The 18,084-nt window shown below is 44.4% G+C and overlaps 1 protein-coding gene across 3 annotated transcripts in view; it reads right to left on the bottom strand.

Annotated features, from left to right (window-relative positions):
* The window catches only part of Hs6st2 (heparan sulfate 6-O-sulfotransferase 2), a 272,231-nt gene extending 267,135 nt beyond the window's left edge, over nucleotides 1-5,096 (bottom strand). For 2 of the 3 annotated variants that reach the window (XM_076918155.1, XM_034485278.2), the window contains exons 1-2: nucleotides 4,650-5,093; nucleotides 3,332-3,850 (exon numbers count right to left, since the gene is read on the bottom strand). In XM_076918155.1, coding sequence (XP_076774270.1) covers nucleotides 3,332-3,850; nucleotides 4,650-5,077 — 947 coding nt within the window. In that variant the 5' untranslated portion in view covers nucleotides 5,078-5,093. Of the gene's footprint in view, nucleotides 1-3,331; nucleotides 3,851-4,649 lie in introns of all 3 variants that reach the window. The other variant, XM_034485277.2, reaches the window with a different exon arrangement.
* Nucleotides 5,097-18,084: the final 12,988 nt, after the last annotated feature.

Genomic DNA, 18,084 nt, shown 5'->3' on the forward strand with positions numbered 1-18,084 from the left:
GTGTGCAACAGTGTTTTGATACTTTTTTTTTAAATGGTCTTAGAAATTCTAAAATGAGCAGAACTCCTTTCTGACCTCAGGCAACATACTGGCAAACAGATGGATGAAAGGCAACTTCTAATTTTTATTTTTTAGGAAATATTAGTCTAATAAACAACTTGAGCATTTCTCAGGCTCAGTCTCTAGTTCCCGCTCTTCCCTCGGTCATTCCCTCCAGCCAAACAATATGATCAGTCATTTCTATTCAACAATATATTATGATATATCACCTAAGCACTCTACTTTCCCCAGAAGCATAAAACCATTTCAGGTGTTGCATTGATGGAAGGATTTAGGGACCTCTTGCTAATCCTAAGGCTCACCCTCAGAAGGTGGCTACTTCAGGCACTCACCAATCTAGTCTCATCCTGTTTGGCTCTGCAGAGATTTACAACATAAAAAGAAGCATCACAGAAATCTGGCCCCAAGACCTGCTCCTGCTGAGAATAAAGCTTCCTTTCTACAGAAATTCATTCTTCTTGAATGAGGGTGGTGGCAATGGTGGCCCAGCCATTTCTCTAAAGCTACAAGTGTAAAATGGCTGATAACAGTAATAATGGAGGTGAGAGCAATTCTCCCTAACATTTATCATCACTAGTTGGAAATACCTCATTGTGTTTGGGTGAAACTATTCATCAAGGTGGAGTCAACATACCAAAGTGTATGGAGTCAGACAGAAATGGAGTCAGATTTTGCTGTGTCACTAAAGACATCAATGACCTTGGAAAAGTCATTGGGCCTCTTTGCATGTTATTGTCTTCTGATAAAAGGGAATATTCTTGTCTTGTCTGCCTTTCTCCAAAAGACAGTACATGCTCCCAGAGAAATAACAAGACAATATGAAAACTCACTACAAAATAGAATGTTCTTTCCACACAGGGCGCTCTACTAGGGAGCTTTCGAGGTTTATTCTGTAGTCCTGAGACCAGTATGTCTAAGAATCACTAGCTATGCAGTTCCCTCGACTACTAAATGTTCATCTCCCATGTGCAACCACACATGATGCATACATATTATCAGCGTCAATCATCTTGCAAGCAGGAATCTCTCAATAGCCTGGAAAAGTCTGGATCCCTCAGGCTATCATTGAATAATTCTGGAAATAGGAAGAAAGGAGTGAAATAATAAAGGTCCCTTGAGGTGTTATTGTATTTCTCTAGGAAATTTTATTTCATTTTCATAAATACCGTACAATCAACTGACTTTTCCAAACGTGGTTCTTCTTTGATTAGACTAGATGGCACTGTGGTATCACCCTTTTAATGGCCAAGAAAAGTATATTTCATTACAAACAATTTTGCTTCAACTGGGAATGATCCAAGAGGTTTCAATGAGTCCTGGTTATTGTATAGATTACATCTGAAGTTACCTGCCAAAGGACAATGACTACTAAGTAGATAATTCAGATGACACTAATAGTACATTTACAGACATCACATCCCAACCTACATGTTCAAAGAAACTGGTATAGGCACACATGTCATATACAGTGCTAGACATAGCTATGCCTTCCATGACAATTAAGACTTCTCTTTTAATCCCCACCACCACTACCATGCCCACTGTTGTAGGTGTGGAAGTCTACTTTTGCCCTAAACAGTGTTTTCAATCACTATTCTTCAGTACACCTACAAGCTAGCTAGCATAAGAGACCATATACAGTACTACCAGATCTGAATGGGGACTTTCTTAAACACCCCAATGCTGTTGTGACAACGACTTACACAATTCTTGCCATGAACTGAGACTCAGCCTTCCTGTGACCAGATTCATTTTCCTATCACATCTCTTATGATAGGAAAATGAATCTGTTAGTGTAGAAAGGAAATGAAAGTTCAAAGGATTCAACTAGGACTCTGGCCTTTGAGAAAGGCCACTGTAAACTGGTGTGACCAGAAAACCAGGGGGGCTCCCTTTGCTAAAGCTAGATAGGAGAAATCATACCCACAGTTCATCCTTTACAGCTACCTGTAAAACATCACTTTAGCCAGGAAAAGGAGTGAGTATAGACTGTGCAAGGCAGGAGAGGTCCATGTGAACAAAAGCAGCAGCCAAAACAGCAGAACCCTTGAGAGCTGAAGAAGTCAGCAAAATGGACTGAGCGAGACACTATGATTGCCCACCAGAAGACCCCAATTTCACTACTTGCAACTAAAGTCATTCATAGACTCCTGCTCCAGCCCAGATTTGTTTTCAAGAGCTCTGCAAAACAATAGCTCTGGCTGGATTGATTTCACTCCAAAGCAGCTCCTTTTGTCCACTTCACAGCATCCCATGACCTCCAAGAACTGGCCAGAGCAGCAAAAGGGAAGAAAATGCTTTGCTGGCTACAGATTATCCACAAACCAGTTTTTTCTAAGCCATTCATTCCTTGTTGCCAGAACCTGAGCCGGCCATGGGTGCTGAGGCTCTAGGATTTCTGAGCCTCAGAAGAAGCTTCTAGCACTCCTGTGACTCCTGAGCCCTATGTGGGGTTCAGAGCAACTTTCCAGCTAGTCACTGAGCAAGCAGGGTGCCCCTTTATATTCAAAAAGCATGGTGGACACTTCGAGTGTGGGCAGTAGTGAGGGGCACAAGATGAGAACCAGGAGCTCTCTCTGAGTGTCCCTAGACAGTGGCAGAATGACATCTGTTCTCCAGAGAAAAGTGGGGCCTGGGGGTGGGGAGGTGATAGAAGTCAGGGAAAGAAGTAAGAGAAAGACGAGAAAGAGAGAAGCAAAGTGGAAAGGGGAACGGAAGATGATAGAAAGAGAAAGACCAGGAAAAGGAATGAAGGAGTATCCAACAGCAGACAAGATGGGCAGAGAATTTTCCACTAGAGAAAGCCAGAAATGAAAAAGGGGGGAGGATGAAGGAGTGAGAAATAGGGAAGGAAAACAAGCCCAAGTCTTTGGGACCCGGTGCAGAGAGGAGGAGAGGATAAGGAGGATGGACCCAGAGAATCTGCATGCAAAGCACAATTCTTTAGGACTTTCTAGTGCTCAGTGTAGTGTCCAGTCCTGGCTGCTGCTGGGGTACTTTCCGGGCAGCCAGGCCGCTTTCCCCACACTCAACCAGCAAGCAGGCTAACCTTCTGATGGGCAGACCGGCTGTCCTGGGCTGGAATCCAGATGCTTCCTGACAAAGCTACTAAGATAGGCTCTGGGTAGCTAGTGTCTACCCAGCAGGGACTCAACCCTCAAGGAGCCAAGGTATACAGGGTCCATAGCAACTGCAGATACAGCCTTTCCTGTCCCCTGGCTCACCGAGGCCCAGGTCAGTGACCACGCTTAAGGGACTCACTAAGACTCACCTGGAAGGTCTCAGCCTGGCGTCGCGCTTGCCATCCACCACTGCGGGCACGCAGCTGGTGAGCTCGGTCCAGTCGGCGTGCAGCCCGCAGCTCCAGCCGGTGGAGAACCTGGAGAAGAGCCAGGTCTCCCTCTTACCCGGCCGGTGGCAAGTGCATTTCTTCTGCCCCACGCGGCACTCACATGGCTGCTCCAGCTGGATGTTGCGCACCAGGTGACGGCCGAAAGTGGTGCCCCCAGTCTTCTGGATGTGCAGGAACACGATCAGGTCATCGCCGTTGATATCGAAGTCTACCTTGCGCAGGAGATCGCTGCGGCTGAAATTGTAGCGGGGTACAAACCTGGCGGAACTCTCATCCTCAGAGCGGTACGGATCCGGCACCGGGGAGCTGAACGCCTGCAGGCGGAGGAGCTGGCATTCTGTGCCAGGGCACACATATTGGAGGACGATCACGGCAAATAGGAAGAGCATCACCAAAGCCAGCAGCAGCTTGTTAGATTTCTCATCCATGTTCCCGACGCTGGGGGAAACCCAAGCTCGTTACGTCAATCCCGCAGCTCGGCCCATGCTCGCCTCGCTCCCTCACCGCCCCCTCCCCGTGGCGCCACCGTTGCGCCCCTTTCCCCTCCCGTCCATACCGAGTACTCCACCTCGGCGGCGGCGGCGCCCTTCCCCGCTGCCTTCCTTCCCGGCAGGCTCAGCGCTGTGGCTTCTGCCGCACACCCCCCCTCACCCCGACTCCATCCCGCTGGCCGTTGGCCCCCCTCCCCAGCCAAAAAACCCCGATCCCCTCCGCGGTGTCTCCTTCCCCGCAGAATCCGTCCGGTCCTGGTCTCTCTACTCCCAAACTCACGCCACCCCTCTCCGGTACTGGGTGCTTCCCGCTCTCTTCTCTCCAGCTCCCATCCCTATCCCGTTGGCCCGCGGGACTCTCTGGGGCCCCGGACCCCAGTTCCCTCCGTGTGCGCGAGCTGCTGACCCTAAATGTGGGCTCCCTTGGTGCTTGTCCCGTTGCCCACCAGGTGGCCTCTAGAAGTGAGCCGGGGCTTCGGGGTTCCCCTGGGGAAGAAGGAAGGAGCCCGCGGGCTGCCTGAGACTTTGCAAGCAGAGGCGGCGCAGCCCTTTCCCGCGGAACAGCGGAGAAGGAGCTGCACCGCGGTCAGTTGCGCGCTCAACCCGTCTCGAGTCCCCCAGCCCGGCCACCACCGGCACCCTAGAACTTTGAGCCTTGCCCTCCGCTCCCAGCTGCCTTCCCTCCTCCCGCTGCCCAGGCTCACCCTGGACCTGGAGCGAAAGCCCCACATTCGCCCATCACGTACCTGGCCAAGGGACCGAAAATCTTGGAGAAGATCGCACTGAGCACGTGCTTGAGCGAGTGGCCCACGGCTGCCAGGCCCCGAGTGAGCAGGGCCCGGCAGAGGGAGCCCAGGTCCCAGCGTCGCCTGAGGTCGTGCATCCGCCTGCGGCGGCCTCGAGGCAGCAGCGCGAAGAGCGGGGCGCGCAAGGCTCCCGCCAAGGAAGAAAATGCCTTTGGGGGCTTGTCCTGGAGCGGCGGCGAGTTGAATCCCAGAGACACACCCCTAGGAGGGCCGGCGCGGACTGAGGCGGCGACCGACCCGGGTCGGCTTGCTGCCAGTTCAGCCTCTACTCTGGAATGCCGGCGGGGACAGGTGGTGCGGGCGGGCGCTCCTTGCTCCGGTTGCAGTGGCGGCCTGAGCGCCCGGGCTGCAAACGCAGGCAGTGCCATTCCCCCCTTCAGGCAACTCAGGGTACTAAGGATCAGGAGCGAGCTTGAATTTATATAATAATGCCTCGCGCTCAAGAGCCCCAGCCACTTCACAAGCAAAAGACCTGGGTTTTCTCCTGTGTGGGAGGACGGAGGTCACTCCAGAGAGCGCATCACTCCACTTTGCCTCATAATTTCAGCCTCCCTTAAAATAGCAGAGGCGCAAATTGGACCTTTTCCCTCTCTCTTTGCCAATTTCCATTCTGCAACGGAAGAGGGGGGTATTTTCTGAAAAGGTAAGTCAGCATGGCAATACAGCATGACTAAAAAACCTTACATGGGAGATTTTTGAGCATTTTCAAAGCACTCTCGCTCTAATTCCTCTCCCCTTGTGAATCTCATGCACCAAGCCCACGGCTCTCAGAAAGATTTCACTCACTGCCATTTATTGAATGAATGAATGTCTAACTACACACCACATCAGAGTCAGACCATCTTGCTCAAGGTGTTGTGGCATATGAAGAAACTGAAGCCCAGAGAGAACTAGATATTCACCCAAGGTCACACAGCATAAGAACCAGAATTTATTCTCAGAAACCCAAGCAAGATCCAACCTTTTTGTTTCCCTTAATTAGAACATGTCTCTAAATAAACATGTATGGGTTTATTATCAAGCCCAGTTTCCCAAAGGCTCGTTTCATCTGGGGAAGCAGGGATGCAGGGATTTAAGAATGGATATTCCTTCAGAACACAGCCCCCCTGGCAAGTTGGGACACAGACATTTCCTAGCTAATGGATGGGGGAATGTGTAGTGCATGAAGACACTGGAGTTTCCATAATGGAACATGCACTCCCACCCCAACTGATGCAAAAGACGTGTGGGTTAGCAGCAATATTTCAAAGTAGTACCATTGGTGGTTGGGGCCACTGGAAGAGGATGCTGTAAGCTGAGTGCTAGTGTAGGGATGTTTCTCTCCAGAACATTATCTCCCTTGCATGGTGGAGCAGCATGCAAAGCCTGATTCAGGAGTCCTTGGAATTATTTCCCTTGCTTACAGAAACTGTGGCATAATAACATGCCCTTCCTGAGGCTCAATTTCCCATTCAGTCACATAAGACTAATAATAATGCCTCTATTTTAACCAGCTAGGCTAGTGTGAGGATAAAATGCAAAAACCTTTAGGCAGCTCAAAATACTAGATGTTGTTTACCTGCATCGATTACCTAGGTGTACCAAATGAGTCTGAGGCTAGTTGAAGAAAGGTCCTTGTCAGGCCATTTTATATCTGTCTCCTTGCCCTTCTACTCAGAATCCTCAGTCCTGGCTGTACCTACCCATGCCCCAGGGAACCTACCGGGACATTAAAGGATTCTTTGTTTAGCTGCTGCAGGTGTCAATAATAGTGTATCTCTTGGAAATACTCCATTCATGACATTCCTGCATCTCTGGCCCTGATCTCTAGGAGCCAAGTTGTACAAAGGAACTGGAAGCTGCAATACACAAGATAGATTTCAGCTCCCCACAAAGCTCCCCTGGATCTGCTAGTCTGTGGAATAGGCCCTACTCCCTGCTGAGGGCAGGTAAGGATGTAAGCCCTGAAGCTACAGGAAATTATCATTTCCATGGCCACCCACACAGTAGCCCCTTTGGCTGACACAGTAGGTAGCTATCCTCCTCAAGACACCATATAGAAGGTCCCTCCTGTCATTTTATCACCATTATAATGGCATTCAGCAGATCCTTAAGAAAATACTTTCTGAAACCGGTGGTTCACACACTCAAGCCCTCAGCTACTAATTATGGAATTTCTATTTAAGAAGGAGTAATGGGGTTGGAATATGGGAAAGGAAATTACGTTGGGTTGAAGGTGGAGGCAGCACCAGGGACAATCAGGATTTTCCCAAACGGTAAAAAAGAAGCCTGTGCAAAAATGTAAACACACACACACAAACAGGCAAGCAGGGGAAGAGCTAGTCAGGTTCATCTCTGCAGAGTCAAAGGAAGAAAATTGCAGTTACTGAGATACAGTTCTCTGCTAACACGTTAATGTGAGTACATACAACAGCTCAGTGGAGTATACTTCCATTTAGAAGTCTTTTCTTGAACCTCCCCCCCTTCATGTTTGTGAGACAAAAAAAAAAAAAAAAAAAAAGAATCATGGGGGCCAGCCAGATGGTTCAGAAAACCTGACTATCTGAATTCAGTCCCTGAGATCCACATGGTGAAAGGAGAGAACCAATTATCTCAAGTTGCCATCTGACCTCCACAGGAACAGAATGACTCGTGTGTGTGTGTGTGTGTGTGTGTGTGTGTGTGTGTGTGTGTGTGTGTGTGTAAATAAAATACTTAATAGCAAAAAAATAAAATCTAAAACGTTGGTTGTTTTGAGATATGTTCTATGTAGTCTTCGAAGGCTTAGAACTTGCTGGTCAGTAGACTAGACTGACCTTGAACGCAGAGAAATCCCCACCACCACCACCATTCTGCCTGTTGAATGGTGGAATTAAAGGCCTGAGTCCCTGCCTCTACATAATGTTTTAAGCAAATTTATCATTTTTTTTCTTGGACCACATTCATAGCTATTTTCAGCAGGCTGCCTGCAGACTGCAGGTTGGACACACAAGAGTGTTTCTTCCAGAAAGATATTGAGATGGATGGTGAAGTCCAAAAGAGGAGGCTGAACTATAAGGTCTTTGGCTTTCCATCTCCTTGGAAGAACTTTGGTTGCAGTAGGTCATATAAGCATGTAGGTTTCAATACTTGGAAGGTAAGGAGTGCACTGCAGTCTGAGTAGGGCCTCTGGTTAATTCGAAAACTGTGGTGAGGTTTTTAGTATTTTTTATAGAACTGTCCTTCAATGTTTTTCAACAAAAGGTTGATGATTCAGAGAGCACACAGGTCAGTCTGGCTTGTATAGTAAGTGGAGTGTGAGAAGCCCTGCATCTGGATGCTTGGAGACTGAGAGGACAACAGGCAGCTCTGGCAAGAGTCTTTTGTTATAAGCATGAATCTGAATCCAGAGGGCACCCACTGAAATGGCCAGGTTCTTTTGTCACAGAACAAAGAAGTGAAGTAGGGGCGCGTGGATTGTGATAGAAATAGTTACAGTCCATTAAGAAAGACAATGGTTCTCTTGAGAATGAGAGCGGACTGGAGACTGGGTGAGATCCCAGGCTCAAAAATCCCAAATCTCCCCACCATGAGGTCACTGCTGCTTTCTCCCACACTTGCAGATTGCTTGCATTTCCCAGGGATGCTCTGCTTGGTTACAGACAACCCAGGTGGGGAGAGGCTAGGGTCCTTCAGCCACCTGACTTCTTTCATATGTTAATCTTGATGCCTCTTTGTCTCTGCCCTACTTTCCAAGTACACCTTGACTAGGATGCTAGGAACACCTAGTAGGCCAGGGAAACCACTTCCTTGCTGGCTTCTTTTGTCCCCTTTGTGTAAGACAGCAAGGTTAATGAGATTCAAAGAGCACTTTTTTGATCTGATAATGCCAAGACCAAGAGCTTGTCTTGCTTCAAGAGCCAAAATGCCACAGGCAGTGGGAGAAAGTTGGATTCCTGGTCCTCAAAATGAAATTCTATAGCATTGTGTGGTATTTAGCAACACAGGATCTCAGCAGCTACATTTGCTGTGGGCCTATAATACACTAGCAACAGCAGGGTCCCCTGTTCAAATTAGAATAGAAATAGTGGAAACAATATTAGAGAGAATGTGTCACATTTACTATAAAGCATAAAACAGTATGCTTTCCCCTCATCCTGAGTATTCACTTCAACCCCGTTTTTTCAGCTGTCTATAATTTTTGAAAACGCTCATATTCTCCGTAATAGGCAATTTTTGTCACAAAGATTGAAGGCATGCAAATGGTAGTGCCAATTCATTCTGTATTTATGTGTCTCTCCCAACTGAATGAGCAGCAGTGCTTAATGAAACGGTATTGTGGAGCTCAAGCGTTAATATTATAAACAGGTTGGGTGTGTTGTACATATCCCTCTCCATAGTCCTGTTTCCCCTCACAAGACACAGAGCTTTGATTTCTAGCCTGACAGAACCCGGGGCTCAAGAAATTAAAAAGGGAGGAAAATTCTGGAGCACCGTGCATATTAAAGGAGTGTGTTTTGCAAAAGTAAAATAAGCACTGGATGGGGTTCAGAGTCACCTCGTCAGTGTGAACAGGCAGTCTCATGACTGCAGAAGCACTTCAGGAGCAGGGCTGGTTTCTTTTCTTGCTGCAACCAACCTGCAGCAACCATGGCCTCAGCTCCTAGGAAGTCAGTACACTTCTCTGTATCCCAGTTTCTGCAAACAAAATAGCGAGCTGGTTTGTGGGTACAATGAATCCAGTCTCAAGTGAGCCTTCTTAAAGAGGATAGAGCAAAGCTCTGGAGAGCACAATGCTCTGGAGTTCAACTGGAGCACTCCTCTGGGCTTTGGTTTTCTCATCTGTAAAAATAAAGCCCATTGCTACCTCACTGGGTTCCTCACGAGCGATAACTAATCTACTGAGAATGGTTTGGGTTCCTGGAAAAACAGACCTTTCTCTACCAATTTTGACCCTGTCTTTGGTATGATCTCTTTGTTTTTCTAATACTAACATACTGATAACGGAGATTTGGTGTGGCCCTAACTGGAGTCAAAGTGGCTTTGTCCTCACAGCGTTTATCTCTAGCATTGTCTTGCCTTCCTTCTGCACCTCTTTATCGATCTCTCTGTTCAATGTCCCTTGGTGGATCAGTCACTCATGTCAAGCTCCAAAAGACATCAGCAAGCCAGGAGGAAGGAAGAATACGACACGTAAACCTAATGGATGCTCCCTCTGGCGGGACACTATCAAAGCCAGTATGGGAGAGACTTGTGGAGCTAGGACAGACAAGAGTTGCATGTAAGTGAAGGGGAGTGCTGAGTGCTGATAAGGCCAGCCTCCTCTAAACACTTGGCACTAGTTTTCAGCTCTGCTCATTTCAAAAGGTAATAGCTGACTTAGCCAGAGGCATTTCAATTTAAGTAGCTGGTCAAACCACAGAGGTTAGGATTGAAAAACAAAGTCAGTTTTGCATTCAGCCTGCATGAGCCAGAATTGAGCAAACCGACCCATCAGCTAATCCCTGGACTGGTTAGTTCACAGTGGCAAGATAGGTAGTACATGGTCAGAACAATTGTATTAGCTCACTACATAATCATGGGTGAGTCACTTGATATCTCTGGGATTCAGTTGTTCCCTTGATAAAATAATAAGGTGGCACTAGACCCTAAATGTCTAGAAGAATTCTCTCTGTGTGTGTGTCCTGTGTATTTGTGTGTCTATATGTGTACTTGTGTGTGTGTGTGTGTGTGTGTGTGTGTGTACATGTGCACAGGATGTAATCTTTGCTAACTAATAAGAAGAGCTGGGGAAGGACAAACCCTTTCTGTCTATACCTTTCTGGCCACTACCAAAAATAAGCAACCCTCTAGCAAGAAACTGAGCCCAAAAAAAGTAGAATGAGGGGCCTGAGAGAGATAGCTTCATGTTTAAGAACATTTACTGCTCTTGCAGAGGATCTGAGTTCAGCTCCCAACACTCAACACTGCTGCTCACAACAGTCTGTAACTATAGTTCCAGTGTTTCCAGTGGCTTCTTCTGGCCTCTAAAGGCACCGCATACATAAAGTGTGCAAACACATATGCTACCAAAACATGCGCAAAAAATCAAAATAAATCTTAGGATCTTTTCTTTTTTTCAAGCAGAACACGGAGCTGGAGAGATGGCTCAGTGGTTAAAAGCAAATGTTCTTGTAGAGGACCCAGGTTCAATTCCCAGCAACATGGGACTCACTACTACCTGTAACTCCAGTTTCAGGACATCCGGCACCCTTTTGCAGCCTCTGTGGTCACTGTACACACATGGTTCACTAGCATCCAAGCAGGCCAAACACTCATAAGAGAATTAATAACAATAAATATTTTTAAAGCAAAACAAAAATGTAAATGAGGGGTGAACTTCTTGGGATGGGCTGTAGTGACACAGGCCTGTAATCTCAGGAAACAGAGGCAGGAAGATTTCCTATTTCAAGGCCGGCCTGGTCTACAGATTGGACTTCAGAACAGCTAGGGCTACACAGAGAATTCTAGCCAAAACTTTGTCAGGTCACATGAATAAAATAGGAACCTGAAAATAGACTTTTGGAGCTCTATCGACTGGCATGGTAAAATCAAACTTGAAAGACTGGAGGAAAGTAGTGTTGAGAACAGACCTCCAACTGACACAGAACTGATAAGAAAAGCCACAGTGGCCTGGCCTGGCCCAGAGCCTCACATTCTGGGGTCTCAACAAGACAGGAATTTGTTTGCTTTTCACCCATCACTGGCTGGTCACCACAAGAGGTCTTTTTTGGATAATAAAGTAAAAAGTTTAATAATATAAACGTATATATTAAATGTCATAATGAGAGCTAGGGAGACTTGCAGCAGGTTAAGGCACTTGCTGCCAAGCCTGACAGCCTGAGTTTGAACTGCAGGACCCAAACAATGGAAGGAGAGAACTGAGTCCTGCAAGTTGTCCTCAAATATCCTCGTGTTCCCTTTAGCACACATTTACTATTCCCCTCACAAGTAAATAAATGTAAAAAAACATTTTCAATGCCATAATAAACCCATTGTTTTGTACTCTAAAAAAATAAAAATAAATAAAAATTCAAAATTATATCACAAGTCAAAATGGAGAACATAAACCTAAAGGCCCAAGTTACACACAGGAAAACATCTGTAACATCTGGATGAGCTAGGGAGGGAATATTTATAAGCATAAGTCAGGAAAAAAGAAAGAAAATTTGGAAACTGTGCATGTTACAAACTAAATAAAAATTAATTTTAACAAGATAAAGCCAGACCAGAGCCTTCTAAAGCCATGCACTGGATTTTATTGAAAAGCCTGGAAAGGGACTTACTTGTTTTATCCATATTTTCAAAATTCACATTTCACTAAATAGCATTAAATTGCAGAGAACTGGAACATTAGCGCAGTAGGGAGAAATGAGCTTAGTAAAAGGCACTTTGAGATTCATCTTCTACAATGAAGAATAGTGCATTAATGGGTATCATCTTATAGAAAATTCAGCGGTAGGAGAAGACGCTATCTAGACCTCCAATGAAGAGACAAAATATGTCTGGAAGGGCCCATGGAGGGATGAGAAATACAGCCAGGTGTGGATGAGGGAAGGAATGGAAGTGTAGGCAGGGGTACTAGCCCCAGTGATCTACAGGGATCAGGGATAGGATGCCCTCATGATATAGCTTGCTGTTTAACACCAGAATGCTTAGCAAATGATGTCAGCTGCTCCTGGAATAAATATCTCTTATGTATTAGACATAGTACTAAACACCGTACATGTACCTACATACATGTATCTCAGCATTCCTAGTGATCTAATGAGTTTACTTTAAATAAGAGCAATGGGTTTGTTGTTGTTGTTAGAGCCACCCAACTAGAACTAACTAGTTCTCGAACCCTGATCTCTGTAATTGCACAACCTGTAGTAACCCTTATGGTTCCCCGCCCCAATCCAGGATGTCTGGGTATGAGATGGAGTCTATGAGATATGATTTTTCTAAATATAAAACCCAGAACCTTACATAATGCACACCTTAGGAGGAAGAGCTGCACAGAGGGATTGTGGTGAGCACAGGCTTGCATTTGCAAGAAGATAATTTAAAGGTGATGGAGAAGAAAGTGCTAAGTACTCTTGTAAATCCCAGTCTGCTGCTCTCTGCAGTGGACTCAGTAACCTAGCATTCTTGTTGTTAATAATAATAATAATAATAATAATAATAATTATTATTATTATTATTATTATTATTCATGTTATTTGTTTACATTTCAAATGTTATCCCCCTTCCTGGTTTCTCTTCCACAACTCATCCCCTCCCCTCTGCCTCTAAGAGGGTGCTCTCCCACCCACCCACTCCCACCTCACCCCTATAACATCCCCATTCTCTGGGGCATCAAGCCGCCACAGAACCAAGTGTCTCCCCTCCCACTGATGCCAGATGAGGCAGTCTTCTGCTGCATATGTAGCAGAAGCCATGGACCAGCCCGTGTATACTCTTTGGTGAGTTTACTTAGCACTCTTTAGAGCCTGAGTTTTCATAGGAAGTAACAGAGATCAAGACACAGTTAGGTGGAGCAAGGTAATATGTACACAGCCTTGGAACATTGTATGGATTATTAGATACTTATTCTGAGACATGCCATAAGTAAACTATGTAACTCAGTAATAACTTTCTGAATGTGTAGGACTTGAATTTTTTGTTTGTTTGTTTTAAAGAATTCCTTGAAGTGCCCAATAACAATAATATTTGGACTAAGATGTCACTGTTTACCAGTTACTTTCAGAGATGATGACTGAACTTTTACACTCCTTCAAGGCTGTTCCTGTCCTCTTTACATAGATGAGGAAATTAGGTCTATGGGGGCTGAGAGAATTTAGCCAGTGGCCATACCTTATATGGAAATACTACTAATAACTGCTTCTGTCCAACCACAGAGGTCAGTGCTCTGGGAATCTCAGAGAGAGAGGTTTCCCTTTGTGTAGTCTTATACTGGGCACCCAAATATCTCAATAGACAGGACACATTCTCAGAGAATTTACTGTCAATGAGAGAAAACAGAGTGTCAAACTCTGAGAGAGTGTGAAGAGCTTGTGAGCCCACCCATAGACTTTCTGTCTCAGTTACAGAAAGAGAAAAACTTCTGTTGACAGAAATTGGCTTTTGGTTCACTTATTCAAGTTTCCTTACATTTAAGTGGTGTATGGTGAGCATATTCTCCCTCATACCCCTAATCATCCCTTGTTCTCCTTCCTCCTACCTTCTATTATTAAATACCCTTTATCTTCCTAGACAGTTACTCATTCACTTCCATGTTATATATGCATATGTGGTTTCATATGACTTTATAAAATCTAGGAACTACAAGTGAGAAACAATGTGACATTTGTCTTTCTGAATCTAACTTAATTCTCTTAATATGTTTATTTTTGGCTGTATCCATTTTCTTGTAAATGACATAACTTCATTCTTCTTTGTGGGTGAATAATACACACACACACACACACACACACACACATATATATATTAATCTATATGTACATTTATATAAAATACAATCCTCTATTTTTGGATACCTAGGCTCATTCTATAACTTAGCTATTGTAAATAATCCGTAAGAAAACATTGATGTGCAAGGATCTCTGTGATATATTGGAATCCTGGGAACTATGTTCATTGTATTTCCTTGTATTTCTCAGCATATTTGATCTCTTCTTTGTTCATGACATTATACAAATGGACCCCCAACTCTCTCTAGCTCCTTATCCAACCCTGAATCTGCTGAGGTACCCTCAAACTTCTCAGATTAGGTTGTAAAGTTGGTCTATGTCAGCACCTCCATATCAGAGACCAAATAGCTGATTTTAAAAAAAAGATCAACTCAAGCTGCATTTTGAATAGGCAAGATGGACTGTGATAGACATGGTTTTAATAAAATAAAAGATGTTTTGAATCTCACCCTAATCCTTTCCATGATTCCTTATCTTGGCATCTACTGTTACCGAGTCTTATGGAAGAGAGTCAAATAATGGAGTTACCCAATGGAGCTTCTAGCTCTCTTATCAAGGGCAAACCCTCATGGCAGTGGAAAGCCTAAGACAACGTGGCTGTAGCAAGCTAATAACCGTAATTTTCTGGGGCACTTGCAAGTCCAGCAAGCAGGTCAGACAATTTTCTCTGTTGACTGAAGTCTGGGAATTTAGCTAGATATGATTTATCATCCATATTAGAGGTTTATACCACAACATCTGAAGCAAAAAATATTTTCAAGTTAGATGGCAACAGAAAATCATTTTTATTCCCACATAAATTTCATCAATCACTTGATCACCCACATCAAAGAGTTCATTCAATGATCAGGGAGACGTGTACCTTATAAAAATTATATAGACATCAGTTTATTTTCCCAGCATCTTTTGTGCTTATAGGTCTAGAAAAGGCAATCTAAGATAAGAAAAACAAAAGCAACAGGAGGATGAAAGATTTGGTCTGAATTGCACCCATACCCTTTGAAACTGGTGACAAAGCAGAGCTCCCTCTTAGAAATATTAACAGACCATTTATTTAAAAGACTGTCAGAACTCAAGTGTAGCCAAAGAAATTAGGTGCTTTGAGGAAGTCTTTTTCCTGCCCTTCCTTCACAGAAGCACTGCTGGGCTGTTGGTCAGTGCCTCGCAGTCTGCTCTTTAATCTCGGTAACCTGAGTGCTTTGGAAAGTGGACCCCAGGTCAGGTCTCTCACTAACTCCTGAGCATTCAATGAATTCCAAGTCAAGTCCAGGCTAGAGTCAGCTGCCTCCATTTTGAGTCTTTTGCAATTGGATGGATAGCTTAGCCCTTCTGTCTTGAGGATTGGAATCTCCTGAGCAGAGATTGGATTTCACTTTCCATGTCTACAGTGTTTGCATCAAGGTTATTAATATAATCTCTGCAGGGGCATCATATTGGGAGCAAACTGAAATGCATATAATAGTGCCTGTACTTTGAAGCAAGGCTCAGCCAACCCCTCAGGAGGAGATTGGACAGCTGGGCAGCCAGTCACCCTGAGAAAATTTAAGATTTATTTACTTAATCCATTCTCAGAAACCACATCTTGGTTTGTTTTGGTTTTGTTTTTAATATTAGTCCCATTCAACCCGGATTCTCAATTATGTCTAACAGCACCATGAAGGAAAGGAAATAACCCAAGGAACAATTCTATCTAAGGATTAGGGATTGAAGGTGTCCCCTTCCCAAAACTTGGTTTAAATGTAATGAATGGATTATTTAAGCTGCCCCAATCAGCCCACCTGAGAAGAAGGCAGCTGGACTAGCAAGTGCACACTGTGGAGTCAAACCAAGCCCTGGATCTAAGTCCTGCTCCTTACTAGCTGGTAGCTGGTAACCCAGAGCAAAGCCTTGGCTTTCCAGCACCTCCATTTCTTCCTTGTACAATGCAGATGATACTTTCCAGCTACCTTGCAAAGTACATGTGAGAAAATGCACATAAAGGATCTGTTACAGGATTTGGCAAGAAAGAGGTGTGGGGAGCCGACAGAAGGCGGCTATCATCCTTGCAGCCATCTTGAGCCATATACCCTGACAAGAGACTTGATTACAATAGCCTACAACAGCTGAGCACACTCTGATAGCATCTTGTTTTAGATACCCAGGATCTTCCCTTGGGTGTGTGAGACTTGAAGGTGTATGACTTAAGGGCATGACTTAGAGATCAGATTTAGAGACAAGACCTAAGGGTGTGACTTAAGGGCGTGACTTAAGGGCGTGGCTTAGAAGTGAGACATATAAAAGGCGAGAGGCAGACAGAAGAGTTCAGTACAACTTGGAACTAGGAATTAGGTTAGATAGTACAGCTTGGAGTACAACTTGGAGTAGGAATTAGGAATGAGGTAGAAGACACTTGGACTAGAGAACTTGGAAGAAGAATTATTAGGTATTAGGCACTTAGCACTTGGAAGAAGTAACTTGGAACTTGGAGGCACTAGGGACTAGGAACTAGGGACTAGGAACTCAAGACTTGGGACTTGGACTAGGAAGAGAGACTGAAGAATAAACGGGATTGAATCACACTCTGTCTAGTCTCCATTCCTCAAGTCCATCCTCACTCTCTCTCTTGCTGAACCCCAACCCCCGGACTGGAGCAGCCTGGCACAGTGCGGGCTCTATAACAACTTAGCCCCCAAGGCTTTTGGCAGTGCAGGTTCCAACAATGATAGAGCGGTCTGAGACATTTTGGCCCCCAAACGTGGGGTAGCTTGGGCCGCAACAATGAGGTAGCTGCCTAATGAACAAGGCAGAAGAGAAGCCTGGGACTTTCTTCAAATCACAGTCCCAGGCAAGTGTTTACACCAGCATTTCTGCATAAGCTTTGCAATCTTTTCTAAAATCTTTATGTTTTATTATGTTTTCTGTTTTGTATTTATTTATCTACTTGTTTATTTTTGAGGCAGGTTCTCATTACCCACAAGATAGCCTAGAGCTCACCATCTAGCCGAAGATGACCTTAAGTTTCTGACCCTCCTGCCTCCACTTCCATAGTACGAGCATTACAGGTGTCTATGACTCAGCCTAGTTTATACAGTGTTAGGGATGGAACCCAGAATTTCGTGCTTGCTAAGCAAACACTCTAGTAACTGAGCTAGAGAGCTCCAGTTTCATGTTGTTAATGATTCAAGTAATTCATGACTGAAAACACTTGGCGAACATTCAATTATCACAAGAAAGAAAATTCCTTGTGGCTACCATACCATTCCATTTCCTAGTTTGTTTTGTATGCTTGGAGGCCTTTATCATACACAACTACATCTAAGTACAAATGAACTCTTTGAACATTGACTTTGACGACATTTTTTCTTTCATCATCTTTGATTAATCTGTGTACTTTAACAAACAGCCTAAGTAAAAATAATTTTATGGGCCTGGAGAGATGGCTCAGTGGTTGGGAATACTGGTTGCTCTTCCAGAGGACCTGGATTCAATTGTCAGCACCCACATAGCAGATCACAACTGTCTATAACTTCGATTTTATTGGATCTGACACTGGCATAGAGACATATATGCAGGCAAAATACCAATGCATATGAGATAAAATAAATAAAATTTTAAAAATTATAAAATCTCTTGTAAAAGCTATGCTTAAGCCTTTACAATATGGGCTACTTTACAAGTGTATTTTGAGAATTTTTAAATAACATAACTCATTGACAAAAAACTACATATACATATACTTGTGGTTGTTTTTAATGAAAATATTTGTTTCGCATGTATGCTTTGAACATTTTGAGGAAGTATAATACACATAAAGAAAGGTGAACACAGGATAACTCTACATTGATATATTTTCACAAAGTGAATATGCACAACTAGTCAACTCTGATACCAACATTGCCATTGTAGGCAATATCATCATAGATTAGTTTTGTCTGTTTTGTGCT

Source organism: Arvicanthis niloticus, chromosome X (genome assembly GCF_011762505.2).
Source record: "Arvicanthis niloticus isolate mArvNil1 chromosome X, mArvNil1.pat.X, whole genome shotgun sequence".
Classification (NCBI taxonomy): Eukaryota; Metazoa; Chordata; class Mammalia; order Rodentia; family Muridae; genus Arvicanthis; species Arvicanthis niloticus.